The 20,868-nt window shown below is 34.7% G+C and overlaps 1 protein-coding gene across 2 annotated transcripts; it reads right to left on the reverse strand.

The window, feature by feature from the left end:
- Nucleotides 1-866: 866 nt before the first annotated feature.
- Nucleotides 867-14,621, reverse strand: LOC147485191 (Insulinase (Peptidase family M16) family protein). 2 transcript variants are annotated; one of them, XM_086569703.1, is made up of 26 exons: nucleotides 14,423-14,621; nucleotides 14,277-14,352; nucleotides 13,875-13,942; nucleotides 13,536-13,627; nucleotides 13,358-13,431; nucleotides 13,202-13,245; nucleotides 12,823-12,874; nucleotides 12,496-12,618; nucleotides 12,281-12,393; nucleotides 11,522-11,684; nucleotides 10,872-10,964; nucleotides 10,625-10,710; nucleotides 9,681-9,767; nucleotides 9,399-9,502; nucleotides 7,844-7,946; nucleotides 7,603-7,698; nucleotides 7,315-7,504; nucleotides 5,571-5,632; nucleotides 5,001-5,105; nucleotides 3,556-3,757; nucleotides 3,249-3,457; nucleotides 2,966-3,090; nucleotides 2,810-2,861; nucleotides 2,643-2,729; nucleotides 1,993-2,115; nucleotides 867-1,486 (listed from the first exon to the last, which is right to left on the reverse strand). In XM_086569703.1, exons 1-26 carry the CDS (start codon nucleotides 14,552-14,554, stop codon nucleotides 1,241-1,243), a joined length of 2,907 nt encoding a protein of 968 aa, XP_086425829.1. In that variant the 5' UTR covers nucleotides 14,555-14,621; the 3' UTR covers nucleotides 867-1,240. The 2 variants fall into 2 exon arrangements, with proteins under 2 accessions (XP_086425829.1, XP_086425828.1); XM_086569702.1 differs by having other exon boundaries at nucleotides 7,315-7,507.
- Between the last annotated feature and the right edge of the window lie 6,247 nt (nucleotides 14,622-20,868).

Consider the following 20,868-nt stretch of genomic DNA (forward strand, 5'->3'; position numbering starts at 1 on the left):
GTGATTTATTCCACGATATGCCAAAATATATCGATAAACATAGCGTGAAATCTGATTTTATAAATTAGCTTTTAAGAAAAATCACAACCAAACATATTTATTGAAAAACTGTTTTTAGAATAAATACTTTTTCATAAAAATATTTTTAAAGAAAAAATGAGAAAAAATGAGAACCAAACACCCACTAAGTAGTTGAGATCAGTTTTTGGAGTTAATCGGTCAAGGAGCAATATGCAATTAATCAGTTAATCGGTGAATTTTGTCCGAAATAATCATCTCAACTTTGTCGAAAAATATTGTGGTTGATGATCCCAAACATTTTCTACCCACCAATAAACTTATAACATTTTGCTGGTCAAGCAAGGGGTTGGATTCCGTAATCATATATATTTATATTATGAAGAGAATGGTTATATGAACTCCACTTTATAATGACTATAAAGTTATTCCACTACTAAAAATAACTTACAAGATAAATTGAGAACTAATTTTTTGTGGAGATGGAGAACATCATCACAAAAAATCACCTCAATTGAATATATTTAACCGGATCAAAAAAATTTATAAAATTAAAAAATCTAAGCCGTAATTTCATTATTACATTCTAAACAATTTTTGACGAGGTTGGATATCTTCAAATGAACTGATTTTTTGTGAAAATGATCTCTATTGTGTGAAGAACATCTCTAACAAAAATCAGTTTCTAATTCATTGTATTTAGCGGTGAAGTCTATAACCATCCCCTATTATGAATTTACCTGGATATGTTTCTAAATTAACTAATCCAAATTCCAAACTGGACCTTGCCTTACGAATTTGAAAATCAAAGAACCAACGACCATAATTTAGAAGTTGAATATAAACAGTTCAAGGGAAAAACACAAATTTCATTTCAATAGGAATACTAAATGATCAGATTCTGTGAGCAACGCCTTAAGATCTCACAATTTCTGAATAATCAATTTTACATTTAGCCTATAAACAATACACAAATTCAATGGGAGTGAGCAATGACTTCTTCCAGCAAAATGAAAAAAGCAACGACTTCAAACCAGGCATTGTCCAATGTAGGACCACCAGTTTCCACATGGTTCAGCAAACGCTGAGGGGCATTATTTCTTGTATGTATAATCAAATGTTGTATGTGGGTCCAACAAATGGTGAGGGCATTTTAGAAGCCACTTCTTCTAAAATAAATGAATCTCTCATCCTGTCACCTTCACCACGACAGATTTGAAAACTATAGTTTCGTGTGACCAAGACCTCCTTTGAAAGAACCATAAAGAGACTGTGATCTTCTGAAGCTGAAAATGTCATTGATTTGGACAGACAGAGGGGTTTCACTTTTTGCTGCCTTGTATTCACTAGAATGTAAGCTACCATAGACTTGTATAGCAAGTGTCTTTCTATGAGGTGTGTCCACTTTGACATGTTCCTCGAAGAAACTTATCAAGTCCTCTTTCGTTAGACACTTCAATGCTGCAACCTGCTCCATTGCCAAGTCAGTTTCAAGTGAAAAGTTAAGAGAGAAAGTAAGATGAGATATTGAAGATAGAACTAAAAGTCTAAACCATTTTAAACAGGGTACTGCTTTTATACCAAAACTAAGTTAAATAGCTTCAGAGCATTGTATATTGAGCATTGTCATGTCGTCTATGGAGGCAATTCTTCCGTTTTGGCTCGGTGGGACTAAGCCATTATTATTTCAAAAATCACAATGAACAAACTTGGGCCTATCTTTCTTCTCAACATGATTACGGTGTAGATGATTAATCATCCTAGAATATAGCATACCATTTTAGCTTTGCTAATTGAAAACAGCAGAATCTTCAAGACCATATATATAGTACTATGTTATGGGCTGGTACCACGTACCAGTATGGGAAGTAGAACATAGTATGATATGGTTACCATATAAAGTAAAGGAAAAGTAATTTCAAAAATGAAATACATACTCTTGAAAGAGAAGTTTCAAAAAAGAAAAATGCATACCTCAGCATCTTTCCGATCAAACTTTAGAGTACCATCAGCAATTTCCCTCCAGTAAAATGATGATTCTTCCCTTAAATTCTTAGGCTTCTCGAGCTTCATATCAATTAGGGCATTTACATTGCTCTGTTTGAATATAAATATACCAACTTAGTATCTATAATTTGAAATAGGTTGAACATCAATATGTCAATCAAAAGCTAAGATCTAAGCGCAGGTACAGGAATACTATTAGACCAAAATATACATATCCAAGGAAAATTAATTGGACCTCTCATAAAATGGAACTCACTTTACATAATTAATTTAGTGCGTCATTTTACAAGCTGAGCCAGTATATCCAAGAAAAATTTTGTGAAATTTTTAGAATTGCCAAGATGAAAAATAGAAACTCACTTACAAAATGGAATGTGAAAGATCCGCATAACAATTCAACATTTGGAAAGCATGTGTCGTCATATTTCAGGTTGTCAAGACTCGAGAGGTCGTAAATATTGTCAATGTAATTTTGATTGTCGAATATAATCAGAACAAGTCCAAATAACATTCGGCATATATGTTTTTGTACGCTTAAACACTTGGAATTACAGCTAGAATTAACACCATAACAATTTCAAAGGTAAAAAAATGCAAAATTCTGAATAAAAACTCACTCTGAATTCATTGTCACTCAGCTCATAAAGTTTAGTCTCAAAATCCTTGAGGAAGGCTTCAACCCTCATATTAATATGTCCTGGATCCTGCCAATCAAATTATACTGTAGAAAGTGCTTTATGGAAAACCAAAATTCATTTAAAAAAAATGGGGGCATTTCATGTACCTTCACAGTGGATTGGACAATAAACTGCAGTCCTCGAATGCCAGAATTATACCTAGTCATGATAAACCGAATATCTCAACAAAATCCATAAATCATACCAAGTTGAGACATTACAAAATAAATATAAATTACGGAAAAAAGGGAAAATCAACACACCTTTGCATAAGCACAGTTATGTATCCAAGTTGCTCAACCGATCGAAGTTGATGAAAGGCTGGTTGTTTTGCAATAAGAGCAAAAAGCTGAAGTTTCACATTCAACATAAAATCATCCCGGTGAACCTGATAATTATAAAACTTATTATAATCAAGCAAATGAGGGTGGAGCTAAATCTTCCAATTGTAGGAGTACAACAAACAAATAAATTGGATTTAATGACTAGAAAACCCATCTTTTAACACAAAGCACAGGCTAATGAGAATACAATATATCTGTATACCTGAACATAATGGACTAAAGCAGAATTCTCTTCATCTTTATTCAAAACTTGACACTGGTAGAAGTTGCATATGCCCTTTTCAAGCTTAACTATCCTATTTGTTAGATGCTCAGATGGAAACAACACTCTGGATATGGGCTTGGGTCCCTTAAAGAAAGTATCTTCGATGTGACATAGCATTGCTTCCGCTTCTTTCGGTTCCATGTTTCCTAGAATATTATAGAATAAAAACAACAAAATGAAAAATTAGATGCCAGCTTCAAAACATTCTTTAACAAAATAATTAAATATCTTATACAATGTCAACCTGCCACATAAAATTCCAGGAAGGACTTTGAGAGCAAGAGAGGCGAAAATTTCACAAGATCATCAGCTTCAAGATGAGGAAGAACTTCAAGTTGCTCAGTCCAAGGCCATGACTGATCCTCTAGGATTAAGGAGCAGTAGTACATAGCCTGCTGATATGGTTGTTGAAATTTTAAATTGTGGTATTCCTTTTTTACAGTCTCCTGATTAACATGACATATAAAGAAGAATGTTAGTCATCATTCTTCCACAAGAGATATGCTTTATAACTACTAAAACGCTTCCCAGACCATTTCTTAACAATAACATAATAATATTAGATCAGTTCAGATCCATCCTAAATATAAGAACATTTGTTGGAAGCGACTATTCGGTGTTAACTAATATCTAATATGTATGCGCAGGGGAAAAGGTGAAAATTAGCATTACAAAAAACATTTTGTGTACATGGTTGCACTCGCTCTTTATGTTAGATACTTGGATCATTGGATGTGTTTCTTCAACCACTAATAATTTTCAATGTCTAAACATTTCAGTCAATTAAATCTCACAAGTCATAAAAAATCATTTCTAGTCACAAAACCATCAACTCAGTAACAAAAATATCCCAGTCTCGGTATCATATCTACTACAATATAATTCTAGGTCCCTCTTATTCTAACATTAAGCGACATAGAGCTGAAAAAATGTTTTGAGGAGGTAAAACTTTGATATTTCCAATAAAAGGGACCAAATCATCATTTGAACTTGCACAAATACTCAGATAAATCCCAAGTAGAAATAACTGGTATGTAAAAGAAAATCTAAATATGAGGGTAGAAATCTACATGGTTTGCTGTAAGAATATATAATACTAGCTGGTACAATTATTCAACAAAGGGTTTGGAGAATGAATATGTGTAGCTCTACCAGTTCTTCAAGACAAATTAGAGACAACATATGCATCAACAAATTTACGCATAGACAACTTTATTAGGTGAATATTTCAACTGGTTTTCACCTGTTTTGTTTCTTCTAGATTAAGTGAAGTCCTCATTAATAAAAGTCAAAGTAGGCCAAGGGAGCCTACAAGTATGATAAGTAAGAAAATATAAGAACAATACAACCAAAACAAGTCTCAAAAATTGAGACTGAAATCATCCCATATCCCATATCAACCAAGAAGGTTTTTTCCTTTTTTGAGATTTGTTAAATAATTATATTGGAATTTCATAGAAAAATGTCAAACATAAGTGCATAACTGGTATGGCATAAAGAACTATTTGGGTGGACTGTTCATCGATCTTGTCTTACCTCTTCTCCGGTTTTGTTTTTTGGGTATGGGCTATCACAAGTAGCCTTGGTTACTTGTGTTGGGTACTGAACTAATAGCAAATAGCCTAGCTGTTTATCAATAAAATTAACTTTTACTTATTACAAAAAAACAATCATAAACTTGTCAATTACCTTGATCACATAAAACCTATCCGCTTTTACTTTAAAGTCTGCAATTTGATCAACCACTGTGTCTACTAAGATCCTCAATTTGTGATTATAACCAAGCACAATCACCTAACAAGGGAAACAAATAGTTATTAAAAACAAGAATGAGTCTTTATCCACGACAAAAAGAAAAAGAAGACATCTTAGTGCAAGCTTAGCCAACATGCATCTCAGCGAATAGAAAAGTTCATAGTTACCTAGATCGATTAAATCTTTCAACTTAATGATTGAATTTGAATATCTCTAGACGTCAGTGAAGGTTTACCAGTCAGTACTTTATTAGCAGATTACATGTGCATGGAAGTTTTTCTTCTTTCTTTATTTTTATTTCCCCTTTTTACCAACTTCCCAAAAACTTAAAATATATTGTTCTCTGTGACAATAGACAAATGAAAACCTTCTAATAGGACTTTAGTAATTAAACTCGAGACGGACAACCAGAAACTGACTTCACTATCTGACTAAATATGAAGTACATACCAATAAATACGCTTTATGTATAACTTCCAAATATCAAAAGTAGCGCAAAAGAACCTGAAAGCCTGTATCTGCTTGATTTATCCCATAATAGAGACCAGCAACTTGAGCATCATAGGCTGAAAGACACAAGAAATATAATCAAATCATCATTTCAAAAACAAAACATACTCAAAAAAAATTTAATAAATAAACAAATAAATCAATGGAGAGTCTTAAAACATATTGTTAACAACCATTTTACCCGACTGTTGGAGAAATATGGAAAAAAAAAGTAGGGTTTTTTAACCTACACCCCCATTTGAAAAAAGAATTAGACTTGCCCCCCCCACCCCCCCAAAGACTAACTCGCCATCTCAGTCAATGCATCTTGACCGTTATCTCCGTGGTCAAGGCGGTGAAATGTCTTGAATACCCTTGTCGTTGTAAACTACCAAAATAACCCTTAACTTCCCAATACAATACCCATTTTCATGTTTGAGAAAGAAAAAGACGCGTGTCAACATCTCGTCCTATCTAATCTAACAGTCACAAACACTTAATACATTGGACACATGTCGACAAGAGGGGTATTGGTAGCAAGAAAAGACAATTAGAAAATAAATCTTAAATTATAAATTAGACCCCCCCCACTGCACTGTTATGTGTTATTAGACATGCCCCCCAAATCGCCATTACAATTGAATAATCTCCATTAATGTCTCTTAAGCTTAAGAAACACTAATACGCATTCTTATTAGTCATTATGCATATTTATTACTTATAACCTTCCAAAATTTTGAACACCCACCATTATTTTACCCATATTAAAGTGTTACTTTTAATGATTTCAAACAAAATTAGTGCTTAATTAGTTGGGGAAGATGAACTCAAGGTTTAGGACTTAATTATCAATGAGTCGTGGGCCGTTAGATGTGAGTAATTAAATATTGACACGTGTCATATACATTCTCTAGTTTAAATTGGGTATTGCAAAACCAATGTCATTTTGATAATTTTTCAACGAAAAGGGTATTCAAGACATTTCAACTGCCTTGACCACGAGATAACAGTCAAAATGCGTTGACCGAGACGGCAAGTGAGTCTGGGGGGAAAGTCTAATTTCCCAAATTATTCTTTTTTCAAATAGGGGTGCAGGTCTGCAAAAACCCAAAAAAATATACTAAAGGACATGGTTGAACATGGGAAAGCACGTGCATCCCAATGGCAAACACACAACAACTCCAGATCATCTTGGCACCGACATGTCACTCATTGAAAACCATTTTCAAAGAAATATGAAGAAATATCAAGGAAACTTTTACAAGATCTACAACACATTCAGCAATTTAATAGAAACAATTTGCTTTAGAAGACTGGGTTCATCAAAACCGGATGGTCTTCGGTTTGAAGAGCAGGGAGAACAGTAGACAAGGATTTGTTTCATTTTAAAATGATTGGTCCACCTTTAAAAACTAACATTCAGACTGATTCTAGTTAAAATTTCAGTGAAAGACAAAAAGTATATGGCTGAAACAACCATCTCACACATGGTTTAGTAAGTACATCATAGTTGTTTTTATTCAATTTGCTCCTTACAATGTGTGCCATGTCAAACGCACTATACACATACCATAACTTTACATACATCCATGCAAACTTCTCCTCCATTATAAAAGGTATGGCTCTAGTTTACAACAATACCCTAAATTGATCTTATACAAAGCAAAGAGAAGCACTCATGTACTCGTATGAGAGTTGGTATTAAAAGGGTTGAGAGAAAAATGATAGGAGAGTAGAATATTTTGTTCTAAAGACTTACCATATTCATTCAAGTAATCCATTAATAGTCGCACAAAAATTTCTGTAAGAACAACTGCTTCAGGTGAGTGGCTTGCATAAGGACAAATGAAATCAATATTAACGTATGCCTTCGGAGAAGAAAACGTTATATCAGGCTTGTACCACAATCTTGAATATGATGATTGCCTCAATAGAACTGGGAATTTAGCCTGCTTCAAAGGGAAAGAACATCCAAGGCATTTAAAAGGACACCTTTATAACAACTAAACTATGTAAAAGTATATTAGTACGAAAACTTGGGTTGTACCTTATCTTGCACATCCTTAAGTGATAAGTCTGTGGGTATGAATACATTAGGTGCTGGTAGATGTAGAAGCTCATCAGGAGCTTTCACAATCCATTGCTGCGAAGATGCAAGTATTGGAAAAATCAAAACATAGACACTTAAAATACTACTGGATAAAAAGGTTGCAAAACTCAAAGTTAAACATGTAAAGGAAACAAGGAACCAAAAAATATGTTATTTAATTTTCAAATCCAAGACAAACCTGTATCACGGAATCAGTAATTTTCTGAATGGTATATGCAGTTCCATACCATGGTTCAACCATGTCTGTATGTCCTTCGAATTTCTGTGATTCCCAAAAGATTCTGGCAAACGAAGATCAAATCAAATCAAGTTATAAGTTCAATATATGATATTGAAAAAACAGAGTTGCTGCTTTTACTAGTGCCAACGTTCACATGGAAAATTGGGCACACTCGATAGAGACTGATGGACAGAAAGTGCTCACAGTGAGAAACTGTATACACTATACAGTTGAGATAAATCAAGGGAAGCATATCAGAAAGTGGATATGAGCTTGCTTTCATTAAGAGAAATAACTATGGTGATTTAAAATAGATAACTCCCACTACTGACAAAAACACCACCAATGATTAAACTTGCATAAATAAGGAAGGTCAAGCAATTTCAATATTCAAAACAGTAATTTGGTCTACATCACCATCGCAGCTTTGACCGTATACTGCCTTCAAAACATTTGCAAAGAAATCCACACTTCTCATATGTTTATACTTCAATAGTTTACACCACCATTCAGTTTATGAAATATTTTGTCAAGAGTAAACTTTGACATGTGCCGGTCTAGGAAGCACGGATACCGATACGGATACGACACGACACGGATACGCGGACACGGCATTTTTCAAAAAATATAGGACACGGATACGTCATGGACACGTTTGAATAATATATATATAAATATTATATAATTGAGCATTTTTCACCAAATTCAAATTAAAATGGCAATTCTACTTCATAAAATGACCAATTCAAACACATTAAGCAACAACTTACATGTATAACTTGGATTCACTTCATCTTTCTTCTCTTGCATCTCTTCTTAACTTGGATTTTATTTCACTTTTTTTTTTTGTTGAAGTTCCAAAAAAAATTCTTGTATGTGTGAGATTACTGTCCCCCGCGTGTCGGAAATTAAAAAATTAATTATAAAATCAGATACTCCAAATCGCGTATCCAACACGTATCGGACGCGTATCGGGGCGTATCCATATCGGACACGGATACTTCACCCTTAGGGACGTATCGGTGCTTCATAGGTGCCGGTTGCCCAGTTCAGAGCCATTAATTGTAAACTAAATTAGATTACATTCAATGTAGTTAGAAACATTAAGAGGATTGATATCCTCAACATAAGATCATCTTTAGGAAAAAATAATTATTAAAACAGACCTCAACGCTTCTCTTACTGGGCCCCTAATGGGTGTCAAAAGGGTGTACAAAAAAAGGAAAACATTATAGCATACAAATAGTTTACGTTCTCCCTCATTACTCAGTTACATTTTGCTTGTATGCATAGTCCAACCATCAATAAAAAAATATTATCATAATAAACTAACAAATTACTAAATTAAAAAAACAGATATAATAAATAATAAATAAATCCCAGCTACAGCAACTGTATTAAAATATATCACATTCATGCTACATTGCTACAATTGTCCGCTTGAAATTAAAAACAGTGATAAAGACATAAAGATTAAAAAAAAAAAAAAACTATGTAGAACTGATAAACTTGCCTGACATTGCTTGGACTGAGCTCATCAAGTATCATTTGGACTGTCTCTGGACTGAACTTTGAAGGCAAAGACGATGCCACTAGCCAATCTTCCGGGGGATATATCTGAAAATGTAACACCAGAATGCAAATAATTCATGTGTTTGATAACAGGATTACATGTGTACATTAAACAAAGTGTTACTCGGTAAACAATATTTATTTTAATGAAGAAAGGTACATCTTAGCAATGAAAACTTTTATCCAAACTAATCCTCTATTCTGATATTACCATTTTACATACCTGCATATTGGATGCAACATTGACTACATAATCAATGGGGCGGACTTTGTCCTGATAATGGAAAACTGTCTCACATATGGCTGAAAGCTTTGTCAAAAGGAAAATGTGAGTTGGGAATTCTGGGGGAAAAAATAATCAATTTGCACAATATCACAGGCACTAATGTATATATCCTCTATCCCTCCCCATATATATATAAACAGCTCATACATGTCTTGACAACTCTTTACCAAATTCATACCAGAAAAAGAATCCCCCCACCCCCCAAAAAAATATATAAGTACCGAGATGTACATAAATTAGTTTGAAGAAGTTGATGATATGCTATAACAGGTAAAATAATAACTAAGAAAATTAGTAGTTACTATTAACAAATGTAAAACAGAGATAAGAACTCTTATGTCGTGTGTGATTTATGGGAAATGTCTGGTTGAAGAACTCTTATGTCATTTTAAGAAGGATTTTTGTTTGTGTTTGACCTTTAAACTATCGGGAACATTTGGTTGGTGAACACTTATGCAAAGTAAAGTTTGAGTTCTTCATTCTTTTACAAAAATTATATAAATTTTATTATAGGGTTAACTAGTATTACACCCCACTAGATGAGCCAATTAGGATTTCACCCCCACTAGATGGGAAACTAGGGTCTCCCCCCAAGTACACACAAAAAAAAAAAATCAAATTGGGTTGACTGTGTGTTTTTTTCAGTGTATTTGGGGGGAGACCCTAATTTCCCATCTAGTGAGGAGGGGGTGTGGAGAATCCTAATTAGCTCATCTAGTGGGGGTGTAATACTAGTAAACCCTTTTATATATATATTAAAAGAAATTGCCTAGCGCCTAGCCCGCGTGGATGCCCTATTGCTAGGTGTTATCCATTGCCTAGCGCTTTTTAGACAGGATGAATATATTACAAGCATGAAAGTAATTCAAAATATCAGATACCTCGTCAAAAATCCATTCCTTTACACCAGATTGTTGTAAGAGAAGTACGTATTTGAACAATAATCCAACAATATCTTCCATATGATCTGCAATTGAGTTGGGGAAATACATAATTTACATCCAAAATATCACAAAAAAAAGATGGCCTACAAATCCAAAAAACGAATAATATATTCATGTATATAATAGAAAGAACTGGAGTGCGAGGGCATGTAACACAAAGCCAATTATCAATGAAGGAACAAACCATGGCCAGCATCAGTAAGATCAATAGAAACTTTAAAGAAAGAAAACTCGTAAGTCCAATCGCCTTCACCAGCAGATAAACTCGTAGCCCACCCTGCAAGTGTGAAGAAATATTCAAATTTAGACGGTTTACCAAATTAACACTTAAATAAACGAAGGAGGCTTGAGTAGCCTCAACATTTATAAACAAAAGGCCTTCTTACAAATTCCAAACATTGCCCTAATTATAAGTCCCTAGGTCTTTTGGGCATTGCGACATCAAGCGAACCGCCTAAAGTTTCAGCTGATAGTTTGTAAGCCTCAAAATCAATTAGACCTTAGAGGTCTATAACTTTTTTCTAATACATAGATGATCCGAGGTAGTGGTAAGGGGGAAGGGTGTAAAATCATGTGTAATACCATATTTAGCATGTAATCTAGTATTGCTACAAGCTAAACATGGAAACACACCCATGATTTTACAGAGGGATACACATGCACATAATCACCAAGCTTGAGCTAGCTCAAGTAATCCTTAATTACAGTGGACATTATTACAACAAACAAAAGAAACGCCTATCAAAGCCCAAACTTAAAGATACAACTTGAGGTAACCCAATAGTGTAAGACGCAAAATACGGCAAACAGTACAGAGATATATGCAGAACCCACCTAATTTTTTCAGTACGTAAAACAGAGACCCCTCTCCTTCATGGCCAATGAGGTGGCCAAGATACCTACAAGGAGATTCTTTGTAGTGGCGGATACTTGGCGTGATTGGCCATATGACTCTCAATTTGTGACCTTGCTTTACTGGGACAGCTTTTACAATAATCTGAAATTATGTAACAGAAACAAAAGTGAGAAAAACTAAAACTTTCGGCTCATTTTTTTTGTTCTTTTCTTTAGCGGTAAACTCATTGTATATTTTATTAACATCAACTGGAGAGAAAGATTGTAAGATGAGAAATCCTACAGTAGGATGAGGTATCCCACAAAAATACAACGATATGGACTATGAATAATAAAAGAAAAACAAGGAGAATACAAATAAACACAGAACTAAGCACGTATCAAGTGTGGAGTGTGGACAACAGAAGAACACAACACGGAGTCCCGTCTAAGGACAAAAGTACCAAATGGAGATTCCCTTTACTCCACTCATCACATCACTCAGTGGAACACAACTCCTCAATCACAATAATAACCTCCTCCAAGGATAAGTCTCTCTCCAATCACAAGCCCCACCCTTGATGTGTACTTAGTTATATGTTTATCACTTTATCATAGTCAATGAAGTTCCGAAAAGCAGGTTACAGAAGCAACAAAAACATGTACTATTCATTCTTCTTACTTTTGTTCTTTAGCTGTTGATATATGTACCTACTTTTTGGCCAATTGAGATAGTATATAACTATTAGCTATTCATACCTGAAGATGTTCGGGCATGCAAGGCTGCCCTGGACAATGAAAGCAATTCCTATCCGCATTACTAATATCCTGGAACTTGCAACCCACCAAGCTTTGCATTTCATTAAGGCTCTCTGCAGTTACCAATTCATATATAAGTCAACATAATCTCTAACAAATAACATCCATATTCTAGTGCAGTACATACTTAATGAACAAAAAAGTAATCAACTTACCTTTCCCATACACAACTAGATGCATAAGGTTAGCTGAATAGTTTTCTTCATAGAACTTAATAAGTCTGTCTCTTGTATCTATCCCTTTTTCCTTTGGACGAACCTCCAACGTATCCCAATTTCCTACACAGATGGACAGAAAGTTAGCACACAACAGTAGGAAATAATAAGTTTTGAAATTAAAATAACATGCTTGATTGCTTATTCTAGTTTTTATAAGGCACCCACCAACCATCTTTGTGCATCCTAATGTGAAATGCTTGATTGCTTGTGATCATTAATGAACAATAATTATACCAAAAAAAAAAAAGGGTTTCAAATGGCTACCTGTACTGAATTTATGATAAGGGTGGGCCTCTGCAGATAGATGTTTCTGGAGCTGTAACAATGAACAATCAAATGCAAAATACAGTTAGAAGGGAGTACTTTTACCTATTCAAAACAGCACTGCATTAAATTGAGGTAAAGAGGAGGAGGAGGAGGAGAGAGAGAGAGAGAGAGAGAGAGAGAGTTCAAACAGTACCTCTACCAAAATAAAAAATAAAAAATTCAGTACACAAACTCTATTACTTGCCCAATTAATAGATTTAAATACTATATCAACCCTAGGCATTTAGAAATAAAGCACTCACTTGCAATATGATGACAGACTATACTATAATACTATATCACACAAACTGCATATGTAGAGCGACTGAGTTAATACCTGTGACATCCGCCAACCATCAGACAACAAATTTTTTTGGTTCTCTGGATAAGTGTGAAGAAGAAAATGTTAGTATTGTCTCGAAATTAAATTTAGCAGGAGTACAACTGTACAAGTGAAACACTGCAGGAAACAAGCTCCGAAACAGCCACTCACCAGAGTCGACGGCTTTTATTTCCCTCATGGTGGCATCAGAAGACATTAAGGGTTTGATGAAGAATTGTGAAAATCTGCATCTCAAACCACATGCAAGCATCAAAGATTTAAGTAATTTTAAAACTTGTCTAATGAACAAATGCCCACAAAATTTAACCAGATATAAACATCAACAAACCTATCCAGAGCTTCCTCAAAACTATTTGGATTGATGTCAAAATAATAGTTTGTCTGCTCGGAAGAGGTAAAAGCATTTGTAGAGCCTCCATGCTGAGCAACACTCACAAATAATAAGTCAATAATAATACGATAATACCAAAAAATACACTCACAAATAATGCGTCAACGATAATACCGACACCATAAGACAATAAATATAAATAATAATATTATTTTAATAATAATAATAATAATAGCACTGATAATTATAATTGTACTTACAATTAAAGATAATAAATAATAGTAACAACCATAATGACAGTATTAACAATAATAATTAAAAGAACATGGTGAATACCTCTGTAATGTACTTGGAATAACTGTCTTCCAAAGGATATTTTTCACTAGCATAAAACAGCATATGCTCTGAAAAACAGTTTGAAATACGCAAAGGTCGGAATAAAGTTCTCCAAAAATCAATAAAGAAAGAAGTCCACTCTAACCAATAACCAGGGTAAATTGTCATACATGGGCAAAAACCCTTAAGCTGTATCGAAATAACTTTTTTTCAAGCATAGACATGTGGTGGATAACAATATGTACAGGTCGCCAGAGCATTAGCCAATTATATGCAAAAGTTCACGGTTATAAACTTCCTCTTTTCTTTTTTCTATATATTTCACTGAATAATTAAACTTAAAACTAAAGTTACGTTCACAATCATTCATAAAGAGTATCAAACAAAGTATTCAAAACTAACCTAGAAAATGAGCAAGACCTTCTAAACCTTCAGGATCACTATAATATCCAACACTAACATTCATCGAAGCAGCAGCCTGGTGTTAAATTAAATCAATCAATCAAACAAATTGAAAAGTATTTCAATCAAATAAGAATAAATTTTACCTTATCGGTTTCAGGATCACTAATGAGAAGAACTTGAAGAGCATTAGGAAGAACGATCCTTCTGTACTCTCTTTTATCCGTTCGAGGTTTGATGATTATCTCTGTTTTTTTTTCCAACATTCCATTGGCCATTCTTTCTCTTTCTTCTTCTCTCGTTTTCAGTCTTCACCTCTTTTTTCTTCACTCGTTAATAAATGGAAAAAAAATAAATGACCGGGACTAGTTTGGGCTTTATATAGAGGTCCATGATAGTGTGGAAACACTGGCGGGATGTGACACGTAAGCACGTGACTCTTCTTGCTGATGACGTAATGAGGAGGGCGTACGCGCGTAGCCGGGTCAAATAAGTTCGCACAGTCGCACTCATTTAGGGTGACCCAAAACCTAATTACACTAGTATACTGCGTGGCAGTGGGAGTGGGGAGCTCAAAGCGTCCATAGGGAGGAGAGTTGGGTGATCATTGGGGAGAGAGAGAGGTGGGCGAAAAAAAAAATAAGAGAGAAGATGAGGACAGACAGACAGAAACCAACCAAGTTGGTTTTTGTCTCGCATAGCCCCCATTCTCCCAAAATCATTCGCTTCGCTCACTCGATAAAACACGTGAGGAGTAATGTCGCCATATTGAAAATACTGCCAGTTTGACCGTGGTCAACTCGGTCAATTGACGGTCAAGAAAAAAAGTGATACTATTTCCTAATTTTTTTGAAATATGGTACTATTTCCTAATATTGGTCTAAAAAGTGGTACCAAAGTCTAAATAACCCTTAATTAATCTTGGATTATTGTCAATAGCTATAAATTCTTTCTTTCTTAATTCATAATTCACCATTGTTGGATTATTGTGGATTATAAAGTTAAACTTGACATAGATGTTGTTTCCATTTCGCATTTATCTTATTTATGTATGAATCAGCAACATTGCATCAATTTCAAAGTTTTTCCCTTTGGGTATTTTAATTTTATTGATTTCGATTGGGCTAAGGGTTCTCAATCTCGTCAATGAAGGAGTAACATCAAAGCTTGATAGTCTCGCAAAGATAATAAATGTTTCCATATGAGAGTGACTTTTAATAAATGTTTTGCATTGAAGTTTGTTATGACATGATGTATAACCATTGTGAAATGTTAGTTGAGATTTTGATATAATTTTATATGAAAAATCTCTACATGACAATGGGTTTTACCATAATAAGAGCATCTTTAGCAGTGATATCAACCTAGTATTAAACACCAAATTCTTTTTTCAACTTCAAGAGAACTACATGTTGATGAAAACACAAAAAAAACACCAAACCAAACACCAAATCGACCAATATTTGGTTCCAGGTTTGGTCAGATCAAATCACTCAAATCACAAAACCGTTATTTTGGTTTTGGCAACACCGCGTGGGGGCTTCGCTAAATGGGCTTCTATTTTTTGGCAAAACCGCTGGGTTTTGGCAAATGGGCGCGGTTTTGCCAAAACCACGCGCGTTTTTTCTGAAAATTAGAACTGTGGTGCATAAAACTTGAAAAATTATGAGTTGTGCATAGAAGTTAAGAAATTAACATTTGTGCAATTGAAGAAATTAAGAATTGTAATTCAAAATCGAAAAAATTAAAGAAATTAAAAACCTATGATTATGATTATGCAGTCCAAAATCTATGATTATGATATAATCATATAATATCCAAAATAATCCAAAACCTAACATATTACATCAAATTTATTTAGCTCTTTCTTCTTACGCCCCTTTACCACTCGATCCTCTCCTCTCTCTCTATTTGACGCGTTCCGCTCGCTCCTCTAAGTTCCTAATCCGAGATCGATGATCTTCTCTCATGCATGACGGAGGTTAACTACTTGACTGAAGTTCCTCATATCCCCGATGTTGTTGCATGTATAGTTCTTTGATATCCTCATATGTTTTCCAAGTCTCGTCATACGCATCCAAAGTTTTGGGATTGTTGATATGTTTGAGAATATGCATCATCTCTTTCTTGGCTATAATGATACAGGGCAATCCTCATCCCATCAAACATAAGAACCTGGTTCTCATATCTTTCCGAACCTCAGCCTAAAAATCCAAGAAAATACAGTGTGAGTACATATTATATATATAATGAAGAAGATAAATAAAACAATTAAACTTACCATGGTATCTTGATCAATATGTGGCTCTAACTTAGAGAAACGAGCATGAGGCACCCTCAGAATGGAAATATAAGTAGGCTCCCCATCAGTCCACACACGCAAACATCCGAGGATTACTAGCGCATTACCGTGAGTCGGCCGATATGCATTCGAGGTTGTGGGTTGTAAACAGGTCGTGGCGGATGAGGAATACATAGTTCACGCCTCATCCCTTCCAGGCCCACAAACTTCGGTTGCTAGCCCACCAACAGAGGCAACAACGGACCCATGGAGACACGGTTCCACCATCTATAATCTTGATCGTGATCGCTTCAACAACAAAAGAAGACATATCCGCCAAGGACCACCACCGGCATGAACTTCATGAACTTGAATTCTACCCCACGACTTTGCATCACTAACATCCGCATGGGAGCACATGGAACTCCATAACGCCCAATCATCATCCGCCTCCAACATCCTATCGCCACAACCAAACCTAACAAATCGCGCGCGCAAAAATAACTCGTGGACGTGACAACACACAAGCATCTTTGTCATGCCTAGATCATCAAAGGCAGTAGACAAATGCCAAGGTCTTCACTCAATAGATGACAATGATCTAATATCAATCTGAGCACGAGCCATACATATATTATTCCTAATCTGCCCTCTGTTACGAGTCAAGTGAGGCCACTAACTAGCAAATCTATGGCAAGTATCGGCAGAATCATGTCTATGTTAGGACAAAGACATCGAAAAGTACTCATAAAACCAAATCTCTAAAAGTCCCATGAACCGCAATCGAGGACTTCTACTTCCGAATGTCTTTGAAGCTTTATCTAATGCCGATATCAATGTGGCATATACTGAGCTACCCAGGTCATAATCTCTCATAGTATGCAAATCAGATACATAAGCATAATATCCCAGTCGTACTGTAGAATGACCATTGGGAAACAAAACATGCCCAATAAAAAACATCAAAAAAGCCCTAACATAATCTTCGGCACCCCTCACTACCCGAAATAAAAACAGTCAAAGCTAACTCCGCTCGTGTATCAGGATGCAAGAGGGGTTCCATATATGCAATCTTAATATGAGATAGCTTAATCCCAAAAGAATCATAATCATCCACACCCAAACGAGGAAAACTCACAAGCATACTATCCATATTCTCATAATTTGTAGGAAAAGGTATCGGTTGGCCTATACTGATACTCAACCCATAAATCATAGTGAAGTCTAGTGGTGTGAACCCTAACTCCGCACAAGGAAAATGAAATGTATGAGTTCTACTCCACCATCTTTCTACTAAAGTTATGACCATCGCCTTCAATCGGCTTCTTCTCATAATCCTCAGATCAATCAAAATACCCAAAGGTGTATACAAAATACTATCTCTAATATGTACAAACTCATCCAAACTCCTAATAACCTTCCACCACTCTCTAACACCAAGTAAAGCCGATCTAACTTTCGGTAGTCAACAACATGCCGATATTATAAAAAAAAAATAATAATGTATAAGATAAATAATTAATTGGTCCAACTCAACTAATTAATATTCAAAATATTTAATCAAAACTAATTAATTACATGAGTATTAGGCATCGCACTTTCGACACGTGTTTTTGTATCATGTAGAAGACACAACTTCCATATCAAGTGCTTCTCGGTGCAAATTGCCAATCAAAGTCGTTCATCCGATACTCCAAAGACATAGGGATGTCTATCACCGATTTCCGCCGGGACATCCTCGGGTTCTTTTCCCCATTGTCTTCTCCCCCACCGTATTCTACTTCCTCATCGCCAATGTCGTATGTGTACTGCCAATCATCACCCTCGAAAGGTTCAAAATGATCCATATCAAATTTTAAGAGTTTAGGTAGGTTTTTGTTTTTTTTTAAACTAAAGAGAGGATTTTATAATTGTGAGAAGAGGTGAAAGTGACTGAACCGCGCGGCTTTGGAGCTGTATATATAGAAGTAGCACGCGGCTTTGAGAACACCACACGGTTTTGCCAAAACCGCGTGGGCTTGGGCCTATCAGTTGGGCTTTAGTGGCGCGGTTTTGGCAAAACCGTGGGTTTAGATAAGCGTGGCGGTTTTGGCAAAACCGCTGTGAAGTTGTTTGGTGTTTTTTTGGTGTTGCTCCTAAAGTTGCTTGGTGTTTTTTTGGTTTGGTGTTTGGTTTGGTTCAAAATTTTGGTGTTTTTTTAGTTGCTCTGCTAAAGATGCTCTAATAAACTGCTTCTACAACCAGTTATGCTTTTAATGGATCATGATAACATATTTTGTGGTTATTGATTCCTTATTGTACAATCTTTCTAAGAGACACAAATTTTCATATTCTAATAATTCATATATGAGTAACAAATATGTCAATAATTTACCATATATTTATGGGAATGCGGAATTAATCTTTCAGTATGGGAAGACAAAGGGTGGTTGAGATTTCACAGGGATTTGTGTTTGATTGGGAATAGATGTATGCTCGGAATCGTTTTGAATTTTTTTTTTAGCTCATCAAATGGGCTGACTTCTTAGATTTCTTCTCGGTCTGGTGACTTGATTCTCAAGTTCACTTTTGATCTGTCAAAATAGAAAACCTCTGTTTTATGGAGTATGGTCTACATATATCTCAAAACAGAAAACCTCTGTTCTATGGAGTATGGTCTACATATGAACAAGGTACGCAAAATGTCACACATCACATGTACATCTTCACCCAAGAACGCAAAATTTGAGTCAAAACCTTGGTGGTGCCTCGCTCATCTATGTATGTATACAACGCACCATTGAACCGAGCGTCATTCCTGAGATCTCCAAACAAATCTATTACCCTTTGCATCGTGCCAGAAATTGCAAATTTGTCAAACTGTATCGGGTATGTAGTGCCCACCACCATCAGATTGGTTCGACCATTTATCCAAAGATACATTTGGTCAGCCTTAGATGATATTGAGGTCCCAACATGCGAACCCAATCTTTGAGTAGACTTTTAAAGCACATATATTAATGTGTAAAAATGCCAATTAAAAGTGGAATAAAGACATAAAATAATTCATAACTATTCAGTTTAATTTGTGAAATGCAACGATTGTGATAAAGGGTCAAAAACACAAAGTAGCACATGAAAACATTACATTTTCCTTTTAGGTATTGTTTTAGAAGTTGAGTGAAACACAAATTGTTAAGAGTTATCTAAAAGGAAATTCATGCAAAACAAACTTCTATCTTTAGAGTTATGCAAAATGAAAATTTCTAATTGTTAGTTAATGAGGTTGTACTTATTGGGGATTCTGAATTAAGAATGAATATAATTATGTGAATTATGAATTCCTATGAATTTAAAAGAAAATTCATGCAAATCAAACTTCTATCTTTAGAGTTATGCAAAATGAAAATTTCTAATTGAATTAATGAGGTTGTACTTATTGAGGATTCTGAATTAAGAATGAATATAATTATGTGAATTATGAATTCCTATGAATTTAAAAGGAAATTCATGCAAATCAGACTTCTAAGTTTAGAGTTTTGCAAAATGGATCGAGGTTTCTGAATTGAGAATTCACATAATTTTGTGAATTCTAAACTGCTAGTAAGTTAAATGGTTTCCTAATTATGATTGGCCCTTTGGGAAAGAGAAGCTTCTTATGGTAGTTGACGTATTTGTTGTTGAAAAATGTGTTATTAGATAAGTTGGAGTGTTACAAATAAATTGATGTTAGAGGGAAATAAGCAAACACGTTTGAAAATTTAATCAAACTTGATTGGTAGTTGAATTGAATGAATTGTCTCTTGAAATAACTATTAAATGAACAAATAAATGAAAAGTACTCTTAAAATAATTTTAGTAAACAAATGAACTAACAACTTATTCTAAAATCATAGTAAACATCGATGATTTGTCTGGTTTATTCATAGTAAATATCGGATTGTCAATACTACCATATGGCATTACTAATTTTTTTTTCAAACTATTTTTTTTCTCAATCAAACTACATATGATTTTTTCTTGATCCTTATTAATCCCAATGTAGTATTGGGGAAGATCATAATTGTTGTCATATATCTGTAATTTGTTGTAGACATCTTGTAAGTACTTTATTGTATTTTTTGCTACTGACTAATCTGAATCAATCCTCATGCATTTTCTTTCTCCAAGAATCTTTTGAGTATAACTTTTGTATGTAGTGATCTCAATTTCTACCCATGCTTCAAATTGATTGTTTTCGTTAAGCTTTACTCCATAGACTTCTTCAGGTGTGTTAATTTTCTTATGTTCTTTTCAGTACACTTTTGAATGAAACTTGAACAATTGTAATTG

This window comes from Coptis chinensis, chromosome 7 (assembly GCF_015680905.1).
Source record: "Coptis chinensis isolate HL-2020 chromosome 7, ASM1568090v1, whole genome shotgun sequence".
Classification (NCBI taxonomy): domain Eukaryota; kingdom Viridiplantae; phylum Streptophyta; class Magnoliopsida; order Ranunculales; family Ranunculaceae; genus Coptis; species Coptis chinensis.